The following is an 18,734-nucleotide window of genomic DNA, read 5'->3' as shown; positions in this document are numbered from 1 at the left end:
ATATTCTTGAATGCAAAAGTGACCTAATTTAGTGAGCTGTAAATTTTTAAATTGAGTCTTGGTATACAGAAAGTTTAAATTATTGCAGACAGTTATGGGGGAAAGTAGACATGATATGTATTGTAAAATTTACTTATTGGGCCATGTAGATGGCATGGTGGAGTAAAGGCACTTGCTGCCAGGTCTGACCTGAGTTCAGTCTCAGGAACCCACATAAGTTAGAAGAGAGAGCCAATTCCTACAAATTGTTCTTTGACTTACATATGCATGAATGAGCACTCCCCCCCCCCCATACACTAAATGCAATTAGAAACATAAACAAACCCAAAAGATGTATTTCAGGGAAGTCAATGTAACTTTGACTTGTCATGTGGCTGAACAAAGCCAGAATAGAGCTGAGAAAGGCTGTCCTGCTGTGCCTCCTGACCTTCTTGAAGCACCAGGTTTTGCCTTTTAAATTTTTCTGGCTGTCTCTTTGGGGATCTAACTTCTTAACAATAATGAAGAGGTCTTCTCTGGTGGGGATTTGAAGAGTTTAATTAATGACCAAGATTTAAGATGTTTTGCTTCTTTTCTGTTAACAGTTCAGGGTATTAATTGGTTGTCTGAAGCCATTGTGCTTCTGAGGAAGGAGGTGTGTGGAAGGCCCTGCTATGAAGGGAAGCTTCCTTTTACTAGCAATGGGAGTTGAAAGAAGAGTAGATTTAACTTTGTCGGCAGTGGTGAGGTAGCCCCCCAGCTTCCCCATTCACAAGAGAGCTGCCAACAAATGAGTTTATCATGTACTACTCTTGTTGTAGTTGATAAAGAATACAGCTGGCTAAGAAGAGATAACTTCAGTACTCAAGACACAGCAGGCAGATCTCTAAGTTCCAAGACAACAAGGGCTATACAGAAAAATCCTACCTTGAAAAAGGAGTGCGGTGGGGACAGAGTTAGACAGAGAGAGATCGCTAACCCCAGTACTTAGAGGCAGAAGCAGGTGGATCTCTGAGTTTTAAGCAAGCCTAGTCTACATAGCAAGTTCCAAGATAGCTAGGAATATGTAATGAGACCTTGACTCAAAAAATAAAAGATAAAAGTATAGGAAAGATTGAATTATATAAACAATGCTTCCTTTTGGCTGGAGTCAGTAGGTACCTGTCTTTACCAGGTCCAGTCACCTTAAAACTGGTTCTCAACCTGTGTGTCATAACTCTTATTGGGGATTGGACAACCCTTTTTTACAGGGGTCACCTTAGACCAGTGGAGAAAACAGGCATTTACATTATACTTCTTAACAGCTACTCCTTAAGAAGTAGCAATGAAAATAGATTTATGATTGCGTGTCACCACAACATGTGGAACTGTATTAAAGTGTTGCAGCATTAGAAAGGTTGAGAAGCACCAAAGGAATGGTTGGCTTATCTCTAAAGTTGTCTCGTGGACAGCAGACTGGTGTTGGTAGAGATGAACCTCAGGAATTGCCCTCTCTGTCTCCTCATTGCTGAGGTTATAGTTGTGCACTTAGCTTTTCCTGTTGGTTCTGGAGAAATCAAACTCATGTCCTTATGCAGAACCATCTTTGTATCCATGTTTGACACTGTTCAGGGATAAGATCTTCACTGTAGGCTAGGCTGGCCTTGCTTCTCTTACCTGAGGGCTAGAGTGACAGGTGTATTAACCACACTTGGCCAAATCCACTTTGAAAACTACAGCTGTACTGAACCTAACTCGTAGACATTGTGTTTAAAATACTGAAAAATACCAACAAAAATAACAACCCAATAATTCTTACTTTATAATCTACTTTAGAGTGAGATCAAAGTGTTTACTTAGGGTTTTACATAACTAACACATAGTTATATATATTTCTCTATATGATATTTTGATACATATATAGCCTTCATGTCCATCACAAAAGTCATCATTTCCATGTAGGGAACATGAAGACTCTTATAGTTATTCTGAGATACTCACTGTTGTTGGCTCTAGTTACCCTACTGTGTACCTTGAACTTTGCAAACCACATGCTTTAATAGGAGAAAATGTTAATTCTTTCTAACTCACTCTGTATATCAGGCTGGCCTCTAACTCATAGAGATCCTCCTACCACTGCCTCATAAGTGTGGAACTTGAAGCTGTGAGCCGTCATGCCCTGCTTGGTTTTGTTTTGTTTTTTCACTGTTAGAGTTTTAGTCTGTTATAAAACAATGTAGAAAATTTTGACAGATTGTTAGTAGAATTCTAATGCTTTCAGTGCTGTGATAGCATACTGTCTCTGGTTAGAATTTCAGAGTAAAGCAGTTGTGCTTTCAAACCTTCTGTTCTGTTAGTACACAGAATGTAAGAGAAATCAATCTTCAAAGTTTTTTCAAATTAGTGTGTGTGTGTGTGTGTGTGTGTGTGTGTGTGTATTCTTGCTTGTCTTTTATATACCTCATTAATGCATTCATGTCCAGGGAGGTCAGAAAAGGACATCAGATTCTCAGATCTCCTGGAACTGGAGTTTTAGGCAATTGTGAGCTACCTATTTTGGGTGTTAGAACCTAGGTCTTCTGCAAAAGCATCAAGTTTCTTAGACCAGTCAGCTGTCTCTAGCCCTAAGAAATAAATCTTACAGTAACATTAGTTAAATAATGCTTACCTTGTATTTTATACTTAAAGTTCAAGCCTTATACAGTATTTTCTTTGTGTTTGATTTTTGTCATACAAAAATTTGTGTTCCCAAATTTATTGAAGACTTTGTTTTCCTAGAGAGAGCTCTAGTAATATGTTTGTCGTGTGATAAGAAATGATGTTTTCATGAAACTTTAGAAAGGTAAACTCTAATTGTTCTTTACCCAGCAGGCATTGCCAGTCGATCTGAGCAACAGTGCTCTCAGGACTCATGGAAGTGGGGGTTTCCATGGTGCATCTGCCTTTGACCCCTGCTGCCCTGTCACTTCTTCCCGGGCTGCAGTCTTTGGCCATCAGGCTGCTGCTGCCCCGACTCAGCCATTATCAATAGATGGCTATGGCTCCAGCATGGTTCCCCAGCCCCAGCCCCAGCCCCCTCCACAGCCTTCTCTTTCGTCATGTCGGCACTACATGCCACCTCCATGTAAGTATGAATCTAGGGGGCAAAGAACTGGAGTATGGAAATGGGCCATTGTAATTCCCCCATGGAATTACATTGATTCTAGTTTATGAATTTTAGTAAGCTTATAAATGAACTTACTTATTTTTCCCATACAACTATCTATGAAATTGAGATGTATTGAGTGGTACTTTATATTCTTAATTAAGCAAGAAAATTTTAAGGAATTTGGCTTTAGTTTTTAAGAGTATGAAGAAATATGAAAGTTTCGTAGCATTTCTAGTCACAGTAAAGGAAATTTGTTCAAGAACTTTCAAATTTTATTCAAAGAATTCTGAGTCAACTAAGACGTGAGGGGGGCTGTAACGAAATGTCTTGCCTTTTGGAAAAAGAGTTGTATAACTCCTTTGAAATGGATGACTACAATAGAATCAGGCATGACAGCTATAAGGAAACTGGAATCCACTAGATAGGTTAAAACTGGCTATGTTACATAGTACTTTGTTTGAATCTTAGTAGCTCATTATAAAATGGAAGCTTAACAAATACTGTGATAATAACTTATGCTGAGAGTAAACCAGTGAGTTAGTAAGGAAGTTGTCTTTTATGATGGTTCTGTGCATTTCAGTTATTTATCTTGAGTTTCTTCTACTTCAGTGGTAAAATCTCATCCTTGCAAACACAGCTGGTGGAATCAGGCCAAACTTTGAATAATAAAACTAATGACATATTATTTGAGTCTCACTATTACAACGTAAAATACAAAGTTTGAGCTAGAAATGTTTAGAGACAGACTTTGTTTTGCAGAGATTTGATGAGTTAATGTGCGCGCTGATGAACTATGTGCACTGTTCTGTTACACTGCTGCTCGTCCTCAGTCTGCCCTTCCTAGTCAGACCTTACTGTGTGCTTCCTATCCTTCCCTTTTATCTAATAGGCAGACGATGTAATTTGACCAATAAAGATTGATATTTTTGACTTAAAGTTCTTTTATCTTTATCATAAAAGTGTGTCATGTAAATTCTACAGTGTTTAAACCAGAATATTGTAAAATGAAAAACTAAAAGCTCTTTCCTGTCTCATTAATCTTAGTTGCTCAGAGGTAGCAACTCTTTAGAGTTTAATATAAAAATAAAATATAAATATAAATTATATATAACATATAAAATATAAAATATTTAATATAAAATAAAAATATATAAAGTTTTCTTTATAGTTATACAGTATATCTGCCCTTTAAAAGAACACGAGCCTTTTCATTATATAGCATTCTGTATTTTTCTTTGATTTAACAATACATTGTTATTTTCTCACCATACTAACTCATAAAACTCAGTAGTGTTTATGGTTTTTCACTCCTTTCCTTTACTTTTTTTTAAAATTGGAACATTCTATTATATTAAATCTATTCTCTCTTGATGAATATTTATGTTGTTTGCAGTTACTTGAGTTTTTCTATAGCCAAACAAATACACTTTCAGGTCAGTACTGTTAAATTTCCCTCCATGGAATCATCCAGTTTATATTTGTTATTGGGGGCTCTGTGAGTGAAGGTAGGATTTGATTTTTCCCATGTGAGAGACATCTTTGACTGATGGCCCTGTTGCTTTTTCTCATTGTAGTGTATTTGTCATCTGTGTAGGTTCCCTGCCTCCCCATTTCCCTGTAAAAGCATTCGTAGCATAATTTATGTATAATGCATGCTGCTCTAATATCCCCTTTTCATTGAAAAGTGGATAGAAAAAGCACTAGAAAAAGTGGTTGAAGGAAAACAATTGGGTTTTACATGAAATGATGGTCTGAGTGGATTTCCCAGATCTGATAAGTTAGCTTAGTGACTTTGGGAGAGTTATTTACCACTTTTATTTTCAGTTTCTTCGCATTAGCAAAATGGGAATAATTCTGATTGGCTATAGCTTACAAATTTTTGATCCAAATGACTAAGTTGTAACCCACAAGTACTGTTATGTTAGGAAAAAGTTTCTTTGCTTTTGAAAGTGCATGGTCTTACGTAAGCAATGAAACTACTGTGTTTGGAAAACCATCTTTGAAATGTTTTGTGATCTATAAAGCCATGCAATTAGATGTTAGAAATAAAGCTATCTGCTATTATGTAGGAAGGAATTTGAGTCAGAGTCTTAATTATGTGCCCTGGTACTCATGAGCTACTTCCTGCCACAGTCTTGTAAGTGCTCAAATACAGGTATGTAATGCCACATGAAAAGAGGCTCCTTTTTAACCATTGAGCCATGGTGCACACTGTGTGACTGTTCAATGTAGTGAGTATGGAGTTATGCAATCTTGATATTGTAAGTGACAAGTGGAGCTTTTGTTTTTTGTTTGGTTTTGAAGACAGGGTTTCTTTGTGTAGCCTTGGCTGTCCTGGAACTCACTCTGTAGACCAGGCTGGCCTCGAACTCAGAAACCTGCCTGTCTTTGCCTCCCAAGTGCTGGGACTAAAGGCGTGCGCCACCACTGCCTGGTGCTTTTGGTTTTTTTTAACCAAAACTTCCTTTATATAAAGTATTAAAATATAGTCACTTCTAAAATGAAATCATAGGTATACAATTGTATTTATTAGTGAGCTAAGTCAAAAGCTATATAATAAAGAGAAGCAACAGTGGAGCAAATGTTTGAATGAAGTTTGAATGAAGACACTCCTGAACTCCTCCATTTCGTCAAGCATCATAAACCACCAATTTTAGACTGTCTCTTATACATTAGTCTATATTCACATTCCTTGCATCTGACTTGATTTCTGGATTTTATTTCATTTTCAGTGTGACACTCTCTCTATATATAATATGTTTACAGTGTGACTCTGTGTGTGTGTGTCTGTGTGTCTCTGTGTGTGTATGTATATGTGTGTGTGTCAGTGTCTCTGTGTGTGTATGTGTGTGTGTGTGTGTGTGTGTGTGTGTGTGTGTATCGTCAGCTGCTGCTGTGGGGGTCGAATGTCTTCCTGGGTGTCCATTGCTATTGCCTGTGACGCTCAAAGAAGCTTCCACTCTCTATGACAAGTGGAGCTTTTAGGAAGAACTTTCAAGAAGAATTTATTTTAAGTTTTATTTTATGCATAGTTGATGCATATCTATATACTTATATACTTAAACAGATTTTTCTGACTTGGTAAGAGCACCTATAAACTTCCAAAGGAAGATGGATTTAATGGCATGTATCTGTAATTGCAGCACTTAAGAGGTTGAGACAGAAGAATCTTAAATTTGAAGCCAATCTGGGCTATCTAGTTAGACCCTGTGATGAGAAACCAAACCAAAACATAATAAAAGTAATGGGAAAGGATTGGGACTGAAGAGCAGGTGGCATGTGCAGGCAGCAGGCTATCTCTTAGAATGTTTGCCTAAGAGTTCTAAAACTTTCTAAACAGAACTTTGACCTGTAAGTCATGAACACGGTGTGAAAAGGTTCTGGAAGCTGCTGGACATTTGGTGTGAATTGGAGAGAGGTGATCAGTAATAACCTGCTTTATCACCTGACTTCTGTGCGTTTTGAAAAGTAAATTTAGTAAAAAGTCTTTGAGAAAATTGGAAAAAAAAAGTGGTTTTGGGCAAGAAAAATAGTTTTAAAAGTTATAAACTATGCCAACAATACTGCCATATAGTTCTCTTCCCTCCATATATATGCTGTCATATTGTGCCCACTGACACACAGACAAGTAAATGTAGTTTTGCAAATTAAGAAAAATATTAACTTAAAAGACAGTTGTCTGTTAGTGAACTAGAAAATAACTGTAGTTCAGACTAGCTACTTAGAATATACCCCAGATGATAGTCTGGGACGTGCTGTCAGTAAGGTGTATGATGTGCAAGCTTGAGGACCAGAGGTCCATCTTCAGAACCTATGGGGAAAGGTTTAGTGTGTGTATTGTAATACAAGTGCTAGAAGACCAAGGCTGGACGATCCCTAAGGTTATTGGCCAGCAGATTAACCTCACTGAATCACTGAGCCCAAGTTCCCAATGAGAAAACCTCTAAAACAATAAAGTGGAGAGTTGTCCTAGTTAGGGTTTGTTTCTGTTGCTGTTATGAAACACGATGACTAAAAGCAACTTGAAGAGGAAAGGGTTTATTTGGCTTACACTTCCACATTGTCCTTCATTATTGAAGGAATTCAGGACAGGAACTTAAGCAGGGCAGGAACCTGGAGGCAGTAGCTGATGCAGAAGCAATGAAGGGTACTGCCTACTGGCTTCCTCCCCTTGGCTTGCTCAGCCTGCTTTCTTATAAACCTATGACTACCAGTCCAGGGATAGCACCACTCACAATGGCCTGGGCACTCCTCCATCAGTCACTAATTTAAAAAAATGCCTTACAGCTGAATTTCTTAGAGGCATTTTCTCAATTGAAATTTCTTCCTTTCTGATAATTCTAGCTTGCATCAAGTTGACATAAAACTGGCGAGCACAAGAGTTAATAATAACTACATTCTATGTCTAACTCTGGCTTACACACACACACACACACACACACACACATATGTGAACTGCAAGAGCATGACAGAAATGTGCAGACAGATGCACTAAAGAATATTGTTCTACTAGGCATGGTGGTATATACCCTTTAATCCCAGCACTCAGTTGGTTGAGGCAAGTAGATCTCTTGAGTTCCAGACCAGCCTGGTTTACAGAGTGAGTTCCAGGACAGCCAGGGTTACGTAAAGAAACCTTGTCTTGGAAAAAACAAAAAAACAAAAAAACAAAAAAAAAAACCAACCAACAAAAATAATTGCTTAATGAAATTAAGTTTGGACTAAAATCTAAGGTTTTTTTTTTTTTTTTTTTTTTCTTATTTTTGGTTTGGTTTTTTTTTTTTTTTTTTTTTCATTGTGTTGCTCAGCTTGCTTTGACTTTTTTACCTATTTCTAGTAACTGAGATTATAGATGGCATATTATGCCAAACTTGACTTTTTTTTTTTTTAAGATTTATTTATTTATTATATGTAAGTACACTGTAGCTGTCTTCAGACACTCCAGAAGAGGGCGCCAGATCTCGTTGCGGATGGTTGTGAGCCACCATGTGGTTGCTGGGATTTGAACTCTGGACCTTCGGAAGAGCAGTCGGGTGCTCTTACCCACTGAGCCATCTCACCAGCCCCGACTTTTTTTTTTTTTTTTTTTTTAAATGTCAAATAAATGCAGGTTTCTCAGAAAGAGAAATGAGTATTTCATCAGTGACTTTGAAACATAAAGATTTTCATTGAGGACATAAAAGAAAGCATCTTGTTAAGGGCTTGCTTCGTGCATTTTCTCGGCAAACAGGCCTTCTCATCTGTCTGTAGCACAAGATGTGACCTAAGGTGTGAAAAGGCAAGGGCAGCAATAGAAGTGTTTCACAGTTGTGTTGGTGGCCTGGGGTGTGGGACTTAAAAAGATTCCCTTTCCTCTGCACTGCTCTCAGTGAACAGTAAATCATTAAGGAAAGTGAGGCATATTTAGAAAGTGCTTACCTGCTTTTAATTCCAGCACACAGGAGGCTGAGGTGGGAAAGTTACAAATTTGAAGTCCGTTTTGATTATGTAACAAGATGCTATCTCAAATAACAAATAAATGTATACTTATGGGATTTAGTTTTGTCCTGGCTTGAACCCAGGACGTACCTCTGAAATAATCTTCCAGAGGATCCAGGTTTAATTCCCGTTATCCACTTGTTAAGCTCACAGCTGTCTGTAACTCCAAGATATGATACCCCAACACAGACACACATGTGTTCAAAATACCAATGCTCATACAATAAAAATAAAGAAAGAAAAGAAAAGGAATGATACTTTTTTTCTAGAGCATTTGAGTTTGGATGGCAGCACCTATAATGTAATTCGTTTCAGGAGTCCCTCTTCAGGTCTCCAAGGGCACCTATACATGTTATAAAAATAAACACACACACACACACACACACACACACACACACACACACTCATTGGAGAGATGGTTTTCCATCCAGGCACTGGCTGCTTTTTCCAAGGACCTGTGTTCAATTCCCAGCACCTACATGGTGGCTCACTGCCACCTGTAGTAGGATCTGGTGTCCTCTTCTGTCATGCAGACATATATGCACTTATATAAGAGCACTTATATACATAAAATACATACATAAATAAATCCTTAAAGATACATATTAACACATTAGTAAAAATGATGACAACCAAATCAAAACATTGCTAGCTGTGTGACGGTAAGAATGTATACCAATCTCTTTTAGGTGAGTATATTAATTATGGTAACCCTTAGGATGCATGTTTGTCAATGGCTGTCTGTATTTATAGTGTTTCTGACTCTTACCTCTTACAAATTTTACTGTAGAAACAGTCTGAGCTCGGTGTGTGTGTGTGTGTGTGAGAGAGAGGGAGGGAGAGGGAGAGGGGGACGGGGAGAGGGAGAGAGAAAGTGAGGAGAAAGGGACCTGCACATATGGTTGTCATCTCGGCATTTACCAGTTCTTTGTTTTTTTTGGAGACAGGGTTTCTCTGTATAGCCCTGGCTGTCCTGGAACTCCCTCTGTAGACCAGGCCGGCCTCGAACTTAGAAATCCGCCTGCCTCTGCCTCCCGAGTGCTGGGATTAAAGGCGTGCGACACCACGCCCGGCTCATTTACCAGTTCTTATTGGACTTTTCCAGAAATTTTGGTCCAGTCCCTAATAGGATGTAAAAGTTGTAATGCTGTGAATGAAGTAGAGCTGTAAGTATTGACAGGAAACACTTTTCTTGCAGATGCTTCCTTGACAAGACCACTGCACCATCAAGCCTCAGCTTGCCATCACTCTCATGGAAATGCCCCTCCCCAGACTCAGCCTCCCCCTCAAGTGGATTACGTGATTCCGCATCCTGTCCATGCTTTCCATTCTCAGATATCTTCTCATGCAGCATCTCACCCTGTGGCACCACCGCCGCCAACACATTTAGGCAGTACAGCTGCACCCATCCCTCAGCATCTTCCTCCTGCTCACCAGCCAATTTCACACCATATTCCAGCCCCAGCACCTTCAGCCCAGAGACTGCACCCTCATGAAGTGATGCAGAGGATGGAAGTTCAGAGGAGGAGGATGATGCAGCATCCAACGTAGGTCTCGTGCTTTTAAGGAAATTGTGCTTGCTTTTCTTCATGTTCTGTTGATCTCTCAAGCATGAAATGTTTGGAAACTAGGTTTCACTGTATATGCCAGTCTGGCACTGAATTTTTAAACCTCCTGCCTTAGCCACATATTGCTAAGATATGTATCATCACACCTAGTTGGGGGAAACAAAATGAAACAAAACAAAATAAAGCAGTGTGACTGTAGTAAATCTTCAGCTTGGGAAAAACCTCATGCTGGGTATTGAATCTATGGCCTTGCACTAATGGACAAGGATTTATCACTAGAGCCTCTGGTGTTGGGGGTGGAGATGCCACAGGGTAAGATGCTCGCCAGGATACACTGGAAATCCTGTCTCAAAAAGCTCCCCCACCCCCCTAACACACACACAAAAGGTCTTTTATAAATGACTGTAGCAAAATATAATTTTCTATCTCTTTTATATGTTTATATGATATATTTAAGTGGTTTGTGCATATATGACATTTGTTTTTAGTTGTATGACATTTTAAAGTTGTATTTCCATTCTGCTGTTCTCCTAATTAAAATATATATTGGAGAAGTTTCAAGAGAATATGAAACCTTTCTCATGCAATTATTATTATTTTTGTTTGTTGTGTTTTGGTTTTGAGACAGGGTCTCATTATGTAGACCTGAACTTATTAGAGACCCATCTGCTTCTGCTTCTGACTCTTAAGTGCTGTGATGAAAGGTTTGCACCACTATCCCTGGTTTCTGGGAGGATATTTAAATTAGAGATGTTAGAGTAAATGTAAGTTTTTATAGAGAGTATCATGGACTTTTTTTTCATTTAATAGTTTTTAATACATGTTTCTTAGTGTAAATTAATTTCATGATTATAGATTTTCATAATATAATAGGATTTTTTTCCTACATTAAGAAATAACCAATTATTCAATTATTTCCAGTGGTCTTTTTGTGTTCTGTGTTTCCAGGCGGGCACATGAACGGCCCCCGCCCCATCCACATAGGATGCACCCAAACTATGGCCATGGGCATCATATTCATGTGCCTCAAACCATGTCTTCACATCCTCGCCAGGCTCCAGAGAGAACTGCCTGGTCAGTACCTTCTTTACTTCAAACTGTGCTAAGCAGCGTCTGGTAAGACTGGGGGAAGCAATGCTTTGCAGTGGAGCGCATGTCACAGTGAACAGCTGTGTGGAAGACATTGCTGCTGGGAGTGGTCATCTCTGGGTGATGAGACCCAGAAAGAAAGCAGAGTTTTGAGTTCTGGAACAGGGAGACACTTGAATCAGGGAAAGATTTGTTGGTTTTGTTTGGTTTTATGTCAAATAATATTGTGTGACTGGGTTCATTGTAAAAGGATCAACTCAGGTTAAGTAGTCTTTCCATACCTCAGTATTTATCATTTCTCTGATGACTTTTTTTTTTAAGATTTATTTATTTTATTTATATGAGTACACTATATCTGTCTTCGGACACACCAGAAAAGGGCATCGGATCGGTCCCATTACAGATGGTTGTGAGCCACCATGTGGTTGCTGGGAATCACAGGACCTCTGGAAGAGCAGTCAGTGCTCTTAACCTCTGGGCCATCTCTCCAGCCCTTTATAATCAGTTTAGAGTATCTCAGGGCACACTGTAGGAACCCAGAACTTAGTCCTGTTGAACTGAATGTTTGTCTTCATCTTCTTCTGTGTTTCCTTCCATCCACACTCGGCTCTCTACAGCCAAGTGGGACTTTGACAGATTCTGTAGATGAGAGGTTAGAGCTTTTCCTGTTTTCATGAGTGTCTATCTCAGAAGTCATACTCACAGCCTTGCTTTAGCCACCTCCCTGGTCATGCTTGTGTTTGCCCCACCTGCAATGTCTACCATTGAAAGGAGAAATCTAGTTTGTGTTCTGAAGAAATGAAATTGGTTTGCTTAAAGCTTTCTTTTTAATCAGCTTGCTGCAGTTACTGTAGCAGAAAACAGAGTGGGAGTAAGGGAGTGGACCTTTAGCATAAGCCATTTCTGCTCTTCTTGCACGGTCACTACTCTGGGCTTTAGCACTGAAGAGTTTTTAGATGTAGAAGCTCTTCTAATTGTCACTGACACCAAGAACCCAGCAAACACAGGCCTGGGGGAGAATGGTCACATTCAGATGAACCAACCGAGCCAGCTCTATCTGGTGTGGTCCTTGAGGAGAGCCAGGTCCCTGGTCAGAAAAGATCCTAGGAGCTACTCATTATCTCTCTTATTTTTGTGACTAAAGAAAACTGAGTTGAGGGGCTGGTGAGATGGCTCAGTGGGTAAGAGCACCCGACTGCTCTTCCGAAGGTCCAGAGTTCAAATCCCAGCAACCACATGGTGGCTCACAACCATCCGTAACGAGATCTGGCGCCCTCTTCTGGAGTGTCTGAAGACAGCTACAGTGTACTTACATGTAATAAATAAATAAATCTTTAAAAAAAAAAAAAAAAAAGAAAACTGAGTTGAAATGCTCTCCTGCTTATACTCACAAGCTTTTTGAACATTTATTTCTGAAATGTACTTAAAAGTATTAGTAAAGTCAGAGGTGGGAGGGGGGCTAAGTTCTATTTGCCTTAGCTTTATAAATTAAGAACCTTTAGAGGATTTTAAAAATATGTCTATGTTTCCATTTCTGTTGGCACTGTAAGGAAGATAGAAAGTTAAACTGCTCTCCCTTTTTCTCAGGGAACTGGGGATTGAAGCTGGAGTAACTGCAGCTACCTACACACCTGGTGCTCTGCACCCTCACCTGGCCCATTACCACGCCCCGCCTCGACTTCATCACCTCCAGTTAGGAGCACTTCCTTTAATGGTAAAGTGGGAATTTTTAATATTTACGAAACATTTGCCTTAAAAGTTACATCTCTTTTCTAATTAAGTATTATATTAAAATATTAGTTACAGTAGATGTTTTGCTAGAATTTAGGAATAATTCTCCTAATTAGGCAGCTGTTCTATAAAAATAAATATATTGAAATCTGAGTTTGTAATTTGAATTATAAAATATACTCTTGATATACAAAATGCCAAGAAGTAGGCTTTTCTGCACACCGAGATGACCATGACGTGCTATCATGGAGATGCATTGGTGCATTGGTGAATTTGCCATCAATGGATTGGATCTGTTTTGATGCCACCTTAGTGTAGCTGCTTCTGATTGACAGATGCAGATTTTGTTGTTACAATGTTAAAAAACTATTTGTAATACTAATTATAGACATGAGCAGAAAAGGAAGTACTCTTTGTTGTAGGAACCGGCACTGCAGAGAGGCTCCTTGTCCCTTGTTCTAGGCAGCGGGTTGGGCTTGGGTGCTGCTTTTGCAAAAGATAGGCTGATGAGGAGCTGTCAAACAAAAACAAGCACTATGGGTCCATGTTAGCTAGTGTTTTCAGATACACAGCTGGGGCAGCTCAGCCAGAACAGTTTTGGCCCAGCACTCATGAACTTATAAACCTGAGTTCAGCACCACTGAGGGCGTGGGGGTAGGGGGACAGAGACACAGAAAGAACGTGATTATGAAGCTGCTCCGACAAGAAACGGATTCAGCAGCCACAGAGGGTATTTTGTTGTTGCTGTTGTTTTGTTTTGAGACAGAGTGTTGCTGCTATTTTGTCTTGTGACAGAGTCTTTCTATATAGCCCTGGCTGTCTGCAAACTTAATATATAGATCACCAGTCTTTATGCCACATTCTGAAATTCTTCTCCTTTGAAATCTCTTGGGCCAGGTCAACACAGTTCAAATTACTCCCGGCAACAAAGTCTTCCATATTCCTAATAGGATGACCCATTAAGCCCCATTTAAAGCATTCCACTGCTTTCCAAATCCAAAGTCCCAAAATCTACATTCTTACAGATAAAAGCATGGTCAGGCCTATCACAGCAATACCTCATCATCACTGGGAGCAGCAAGTTAGCCAGTACCAATTTCTCAACACACTGGATGGCCATAAATGGCCATAAAGAACAAATGTTCCAGGCTGGGCAGTGGTGGCGCACACCTTTAATCCCAGCAATTGGGAGGCAGAGGCAGGTGGATTTCTGAGTTCGAGACTAGCCTGGTCTACAAAGTGAGTTCCAGGATAGCCAGGGCTACACAGAGAAACACTATCTCAAAAAACCAAAAAAAAAAAAAAAAAAAAAGAACAAATGATCCCAGTGTGTACTGGCTGTATTTGTGTCAACTTGACACAGCTGGAGTTATCACAGAGAAGGGAGATTCAGTTGAGGAAATGCCTCCATGAGATCCAACTGTAAAGCATTTTCTCAATTAGTGATCAAGGGAGGGAGGGCCTACTATGGGTGGTGCCATCCCTGGGCTAGTACTCCTGGGTTCTATAAGAGAGCAGGCTGAGCAAGCCAGGGGAAGCAAGCCAGTAAAGAACATCCCTCCATGGCCTCTGCATCAGCTCCTGCTTCCCGACCTGCTTGAGTTCCAGTCCTGACTTCCTTTGGTGATGAACAGCAGTATGGAAGTGTAAGCTGAATAAACCCTTTCCTTCCCAACTTGCTTCTTGGTCATGATGTTTGTGCAGGAATAGAAACCCTAAGACACCAGTGTAGCAAATAAATTTAACCTGTGGCCAGCTCACAGAAAATGGAATCTCAAATATTCAGGATTTACTATACTGAGCAGAATAAGTTTTGTGTGTGTGTGTGTTTTATTTTTTTAAGTTTATTTACTTATTTTATGTATATGAATACAGTGGTAAGCTGTCTTCAGACATACCAGAAGAGGGCATCAGATCTTATTAAGGATGGTTGTGAGCCACCATGTGGTTGCTGAGAATTGAATGCAGGACCTCGGAGCAGTCAGTGCTCTTAACAGCTGAGCCATCTCTCCAGCCCTGGTTTTTGTTTTGTTTTTGTTTTTGATAGAATCAAGATGGGTAGTCAAGAACATTCCATGCTTTTTACTACTTAGAGATTGATAAGATCTTATAAAATCTTTAATTTCTTTCAAGTTCCTCTGCTACTACCAAGAGACCATCAGCTTAGTAAACTTGAGTATACACAGATTTAATTAGTTAATTAATTAATTTACTTACTTACTTATTTATTTATTTATTTTCTGAGACAGGATTTTTCTGGGTAGTCCTGGCTGTTCTGGAACTCACCATGTAGACCAAATTATCCTTAAACTTGGAGATCCACTTGCTTCTGCCTTCTCAGTGCTGGGAATCCAATGTGTGAGCTACTATGCCTGGCTTTTTTTTTCTTTAAGGAAAAAAAAAGAGGGACTGTATTTTGCTAGGTTGCCCAGACTGACCTTGAAACTAGAGCTAGCTTCAAACCACCTCAGTCTACCTTACCTTAGCCTTCTTAGTAACCAGGGCTGAGTATGTCTCCCAACATCCATCTATATGCAGAGTTCTTTTTTTTTCAAAGTATTATTTATTATTATATCTAAGTACACTGTAGCTGTCTTCAGATGCACCAGAAGAGGGTGTCAGATCTCATTATGGATGGTTGTGAGCCACCATGTGGTTGCTGGGATTTGAACTCAGGACCTTCGGAAGACCAGTCAGTGCTCTTAACCACTGAGCCATCTCTCCAGCCCCCATATGCAGAGTCTTTGTGTAAGGTTGTATTTTAAAGGGAGCCTGTGTCTCTTAATAGAATGTACAGTTGGAGTTATGGCTTGTCTTTTAAGCTGAGTGTATTAATTGAATGGAGGTTGATGTGATAGTTTGTATATGCTTGGCCTGGGTAGTGTCCCTATTGGGAGGTGTGGCCTTGTTGGAGTAGGTGTGTCCCTGTGGGCATGGGTTTAAGGCCTGGAATTCAGTCTTCTACCAGCAGCCTTCAGATGGATATAGAACTCTCAGCCCCTGTACCATTTCTGTCTGGGTGCTTCCATGTTCCTGTCTTGAGGATACTGGACTGGACCTCTGAATCTGTAAGCCAGCCCCAATTAAATATTGTCTTTTATAAGACTTGCCTTGGTCATGTTGTGTGTTCACAGTAGTAAAACCCTAAGACAGAAGTTGGTACCAGGGACTAGGGTATTGCTGTGATGGACCTGACCATGCGTTTGTTTGGAAGAATGTGGATGTTGAGACTTGGATTTAGAAAGCAGTGGAATGCTTTTAAGTGGGGTTTAATGGGCTATTGTAGTAGGAATATGGAAGGCTTTGTTGCTGCGAGTCATTTGAACTGTGCAGATCTGGCCCAAGAGGTTTCAGTGGACAAAAACTTGAGTATATGACCTAGAGACTGTTTTTGTGGTATTTTGGTGAAGAATGTGGCTGCTTTTTACCCTTGTTTGAAGAGTCTACCTGAGGCTAAAGTAAGGAGACGCAGGTTAATTGCATTGACAAAGGAAGTTTCAGAAACGCCTATCATAGACTTTGTTCTCTAGTTAAGTCTCATGAAGAGCATTTTAAACAAGCATAGCAAGCTTAGAAAGGAAAAATATAAAATATATGGTTTGAATATTAAAGGGGTACCAGGAAGTGAAATGGTGCTGAATCCTGTGTTCAAGGATAGGAAATTGAATTAAGGAATTAGTGACCTCGTGGTCAGATTAAGGGAGTAATGACTTTGTGATAAGATTCTACCCCTAAATTTAGATCTAGGTGTGGTGGTACATACCTTTATTCCTAGGAGACAAGTCTTTTATAAGACTTGTCTGTTCACAGCAGTAAAACCCTAAGACAGTTGAATATCTTCAAAGATAACAAAAATCACAAATCTTAATTGACTTCATCCTTCTCTTATAAACAGGTTCCTGACATGGCAGGCTATCCTCACATCCGTTATATTTCTTCAGGATTGGATGGAGCATCATTCAGAGGTCCTTTTAGGGGCAATTTTGAGGTATGAAATAAGTGAAGAATAAGTGAAGATACTTGCCATGGTGTTTTTAGTGCAGGCTGAATTTATTGTGTTTTCATGAATAAGTAATATGGCTACTGTGGCTGGGAATCAGAAAGCAGCAAAATGTCTGGTTTTCTCATGTTTCTGGGACTTAGCACAAAGATATATGAACAATATCTTAAGGTCAGAAGTAACTATATAAAAAAGAATGAATCCAGCCTGGCAGTGGTGCAAAACTTAAATCCCAACAGTTGAGAGACAAACAGGCTAGTCAACCTAATGAGTAGCACTGCATAATTAGACCCAGTCTTAACACAAAAAAGGGAATGGCAACATAGCTCAGTGATTAAAATCACTGACTGCTTTTCTAAAGGTCTTTGTACCCACATGGTGGCCTAGAACTGTCTGAGACTCTAATTCTAGGGGATTCAGTGTTGCCTTCTGGCCTCCTCAGATACCAGGCATCCATGTGGTACATATACAACTATATTACAGGGAAAACACCCATCCACTTAAAATTAAAACAAAAACAAAAAACAGAACCTACTAAATCAGTATAAACATGCAATAAAGAACCATCTTAATGTGGCAGGAAACCATTACTGTTTTCACCAAGCTTTATCGGTAGAGAGACAGTTTGGAGAACGGAAAGCCAAGTGATCCATGTGTTGCTTTGGATCTCATTTATGGTTGGTATTCAGAACAGCTTGTTTCCTTGATGTAATGGACAGAATTGAGCTTCTGCCTTTATGTGCACATCAGACTCGCGCAGTGCCATGTGGTCATGCCCTTATTTACAACCACTTATGGTATTTGTATTATAGGGTTATAAAATTTACATTTGTTGCATTTTATAATTGATTGTACTCTCAAAGGAATATTCATTGTGGCTTTAATAGTTATTCATTACTCTCAGGAATTGATTCATCTGGAAGAAAGATTAGGAAATGTCAATCGTGGAGCCTCCCAGGGAACAATTGAAAGATGCACATATCCACATAAATATAAAAAGGTGAGGATTTAGTCCACAAAACTCCTAGAGTGGTATGCAAATGCATGAAATGGCATGTTATTTACTTTTGAATCCAGGATTGCATCGTGAAAAATTAGCTGAAACATACTCTGAAACTGAAATCTCTTCACATAATCCCTGGTTTTCAGATTTAGACAGGGAGTAATAGATTTCTTTAATGTTCTCCAAGATACTTTTGTGTATTTTATAATGTGCTTACTATATTTATATGTATATATTGTTTCTTCTACTTAAAAAAGAAACCTACAAGGGGACATCTTGAAAGTTTGTTCAACACCTTTTATTTGTTTACAAGCTCTCAGCTCTTTCTCTGGTTCAGGTGATAAGGTATTGCTATGTAGCCCAGGCTAGCCTTTCACTTGAGCTTCTCCCTCAGCCTCCAGAGCTGGCATTACAGGTGTGGCTGCCATGCTGGGCTTCCATCTTCTCTTTAGGATGTTGTGCAAAATTCCACCATAGAGTAATACTACAAGTTTTTAAGCTATCCTTTTATGTGTGATATAGTGGCCACAGCTGTAATTCCAGCACTAGAGAGCCTAAACGAAGAAATTACATGGGTTTGATGCCAGCTTGGGTTTATAAAATAAAACAAGCAACAACAATAAAAACAGTGACGGGGGTCGGGGTGGGGTAGGGTGGGGGCTGGGGGAGAAACACAAGTAAAACCTATAGCCAGGCCTCTTCACCAATGTTTAGATACTATTTCTCATAACTTTAACCTTCACTCTGTGTAGTGTTATG

The 18,734-nt window shown here is 39.4% G+C and overlaps 1 protein-coding gene across 8 annotated transcripts in view; it reads left to right on the top strand.

Moving 5' to 3' along the window:
- Window positions 1-18,734, top strand: part of Rnf111 (ring finger protein 111) — a 69,481-nt gene that overhangs the window by 46,033 nt on the left and 4,714 nt on the right. For 4 of the 8 annotated variants that reach the window (XM_021172534.3, XM_021172535.3, XM_021172532.3 and 1 more), the window contains 6 exons: window positions 2,827-3,082; window positions 9,783-10,131; window positions 11,074-11,226; window positions 12,829-12,955; window positions 16,868-16,960; window positions 17,877-17,972. In XM_021172534.3, coding sequence (XP_021028193.1) covers window positions 2,827-3,082; window positions 9,783-10,131; window positions 11,074-11,226; window positions 12,829-12,955; window positions 16,868-16,960; window positions 17,877-17,972 — 1,074 coding nt within the window. The remainder of the gene's footprint in view (window positions 1-2,826; window positions 3,083-9,782; window positions 10,132-11,073; window positions 11,227-12,828; window positions 12,956-16,867; window positions 16,961-17,876; window positions 17,973-18,734) is intronic. The other 4 variants (XM_021172537.3, XM_021172536.3, XM_021172538.3 and 1 more) reach the window with 3 other exon arrangements.

This window comes from Mus caroli, unplaced genomic scaffold, assembly GCF_978045245.1.
Source record: "Mus caroli unplaced genomic scaffold, Mus_caroli_1 scaffold_11, whole genome shotgun sequence".
In the NCBI taxonomy this organism is placed as follows: Eukaryota; Metazoa; Chordata; class Mammalia; order Rodentia; family Muridae; genus Mus; species Mus caroli.
Note: the sequence above shows the minus strand (reverse complement) of the source record. Positions and strands in the feature narration are given on the sequence as shown.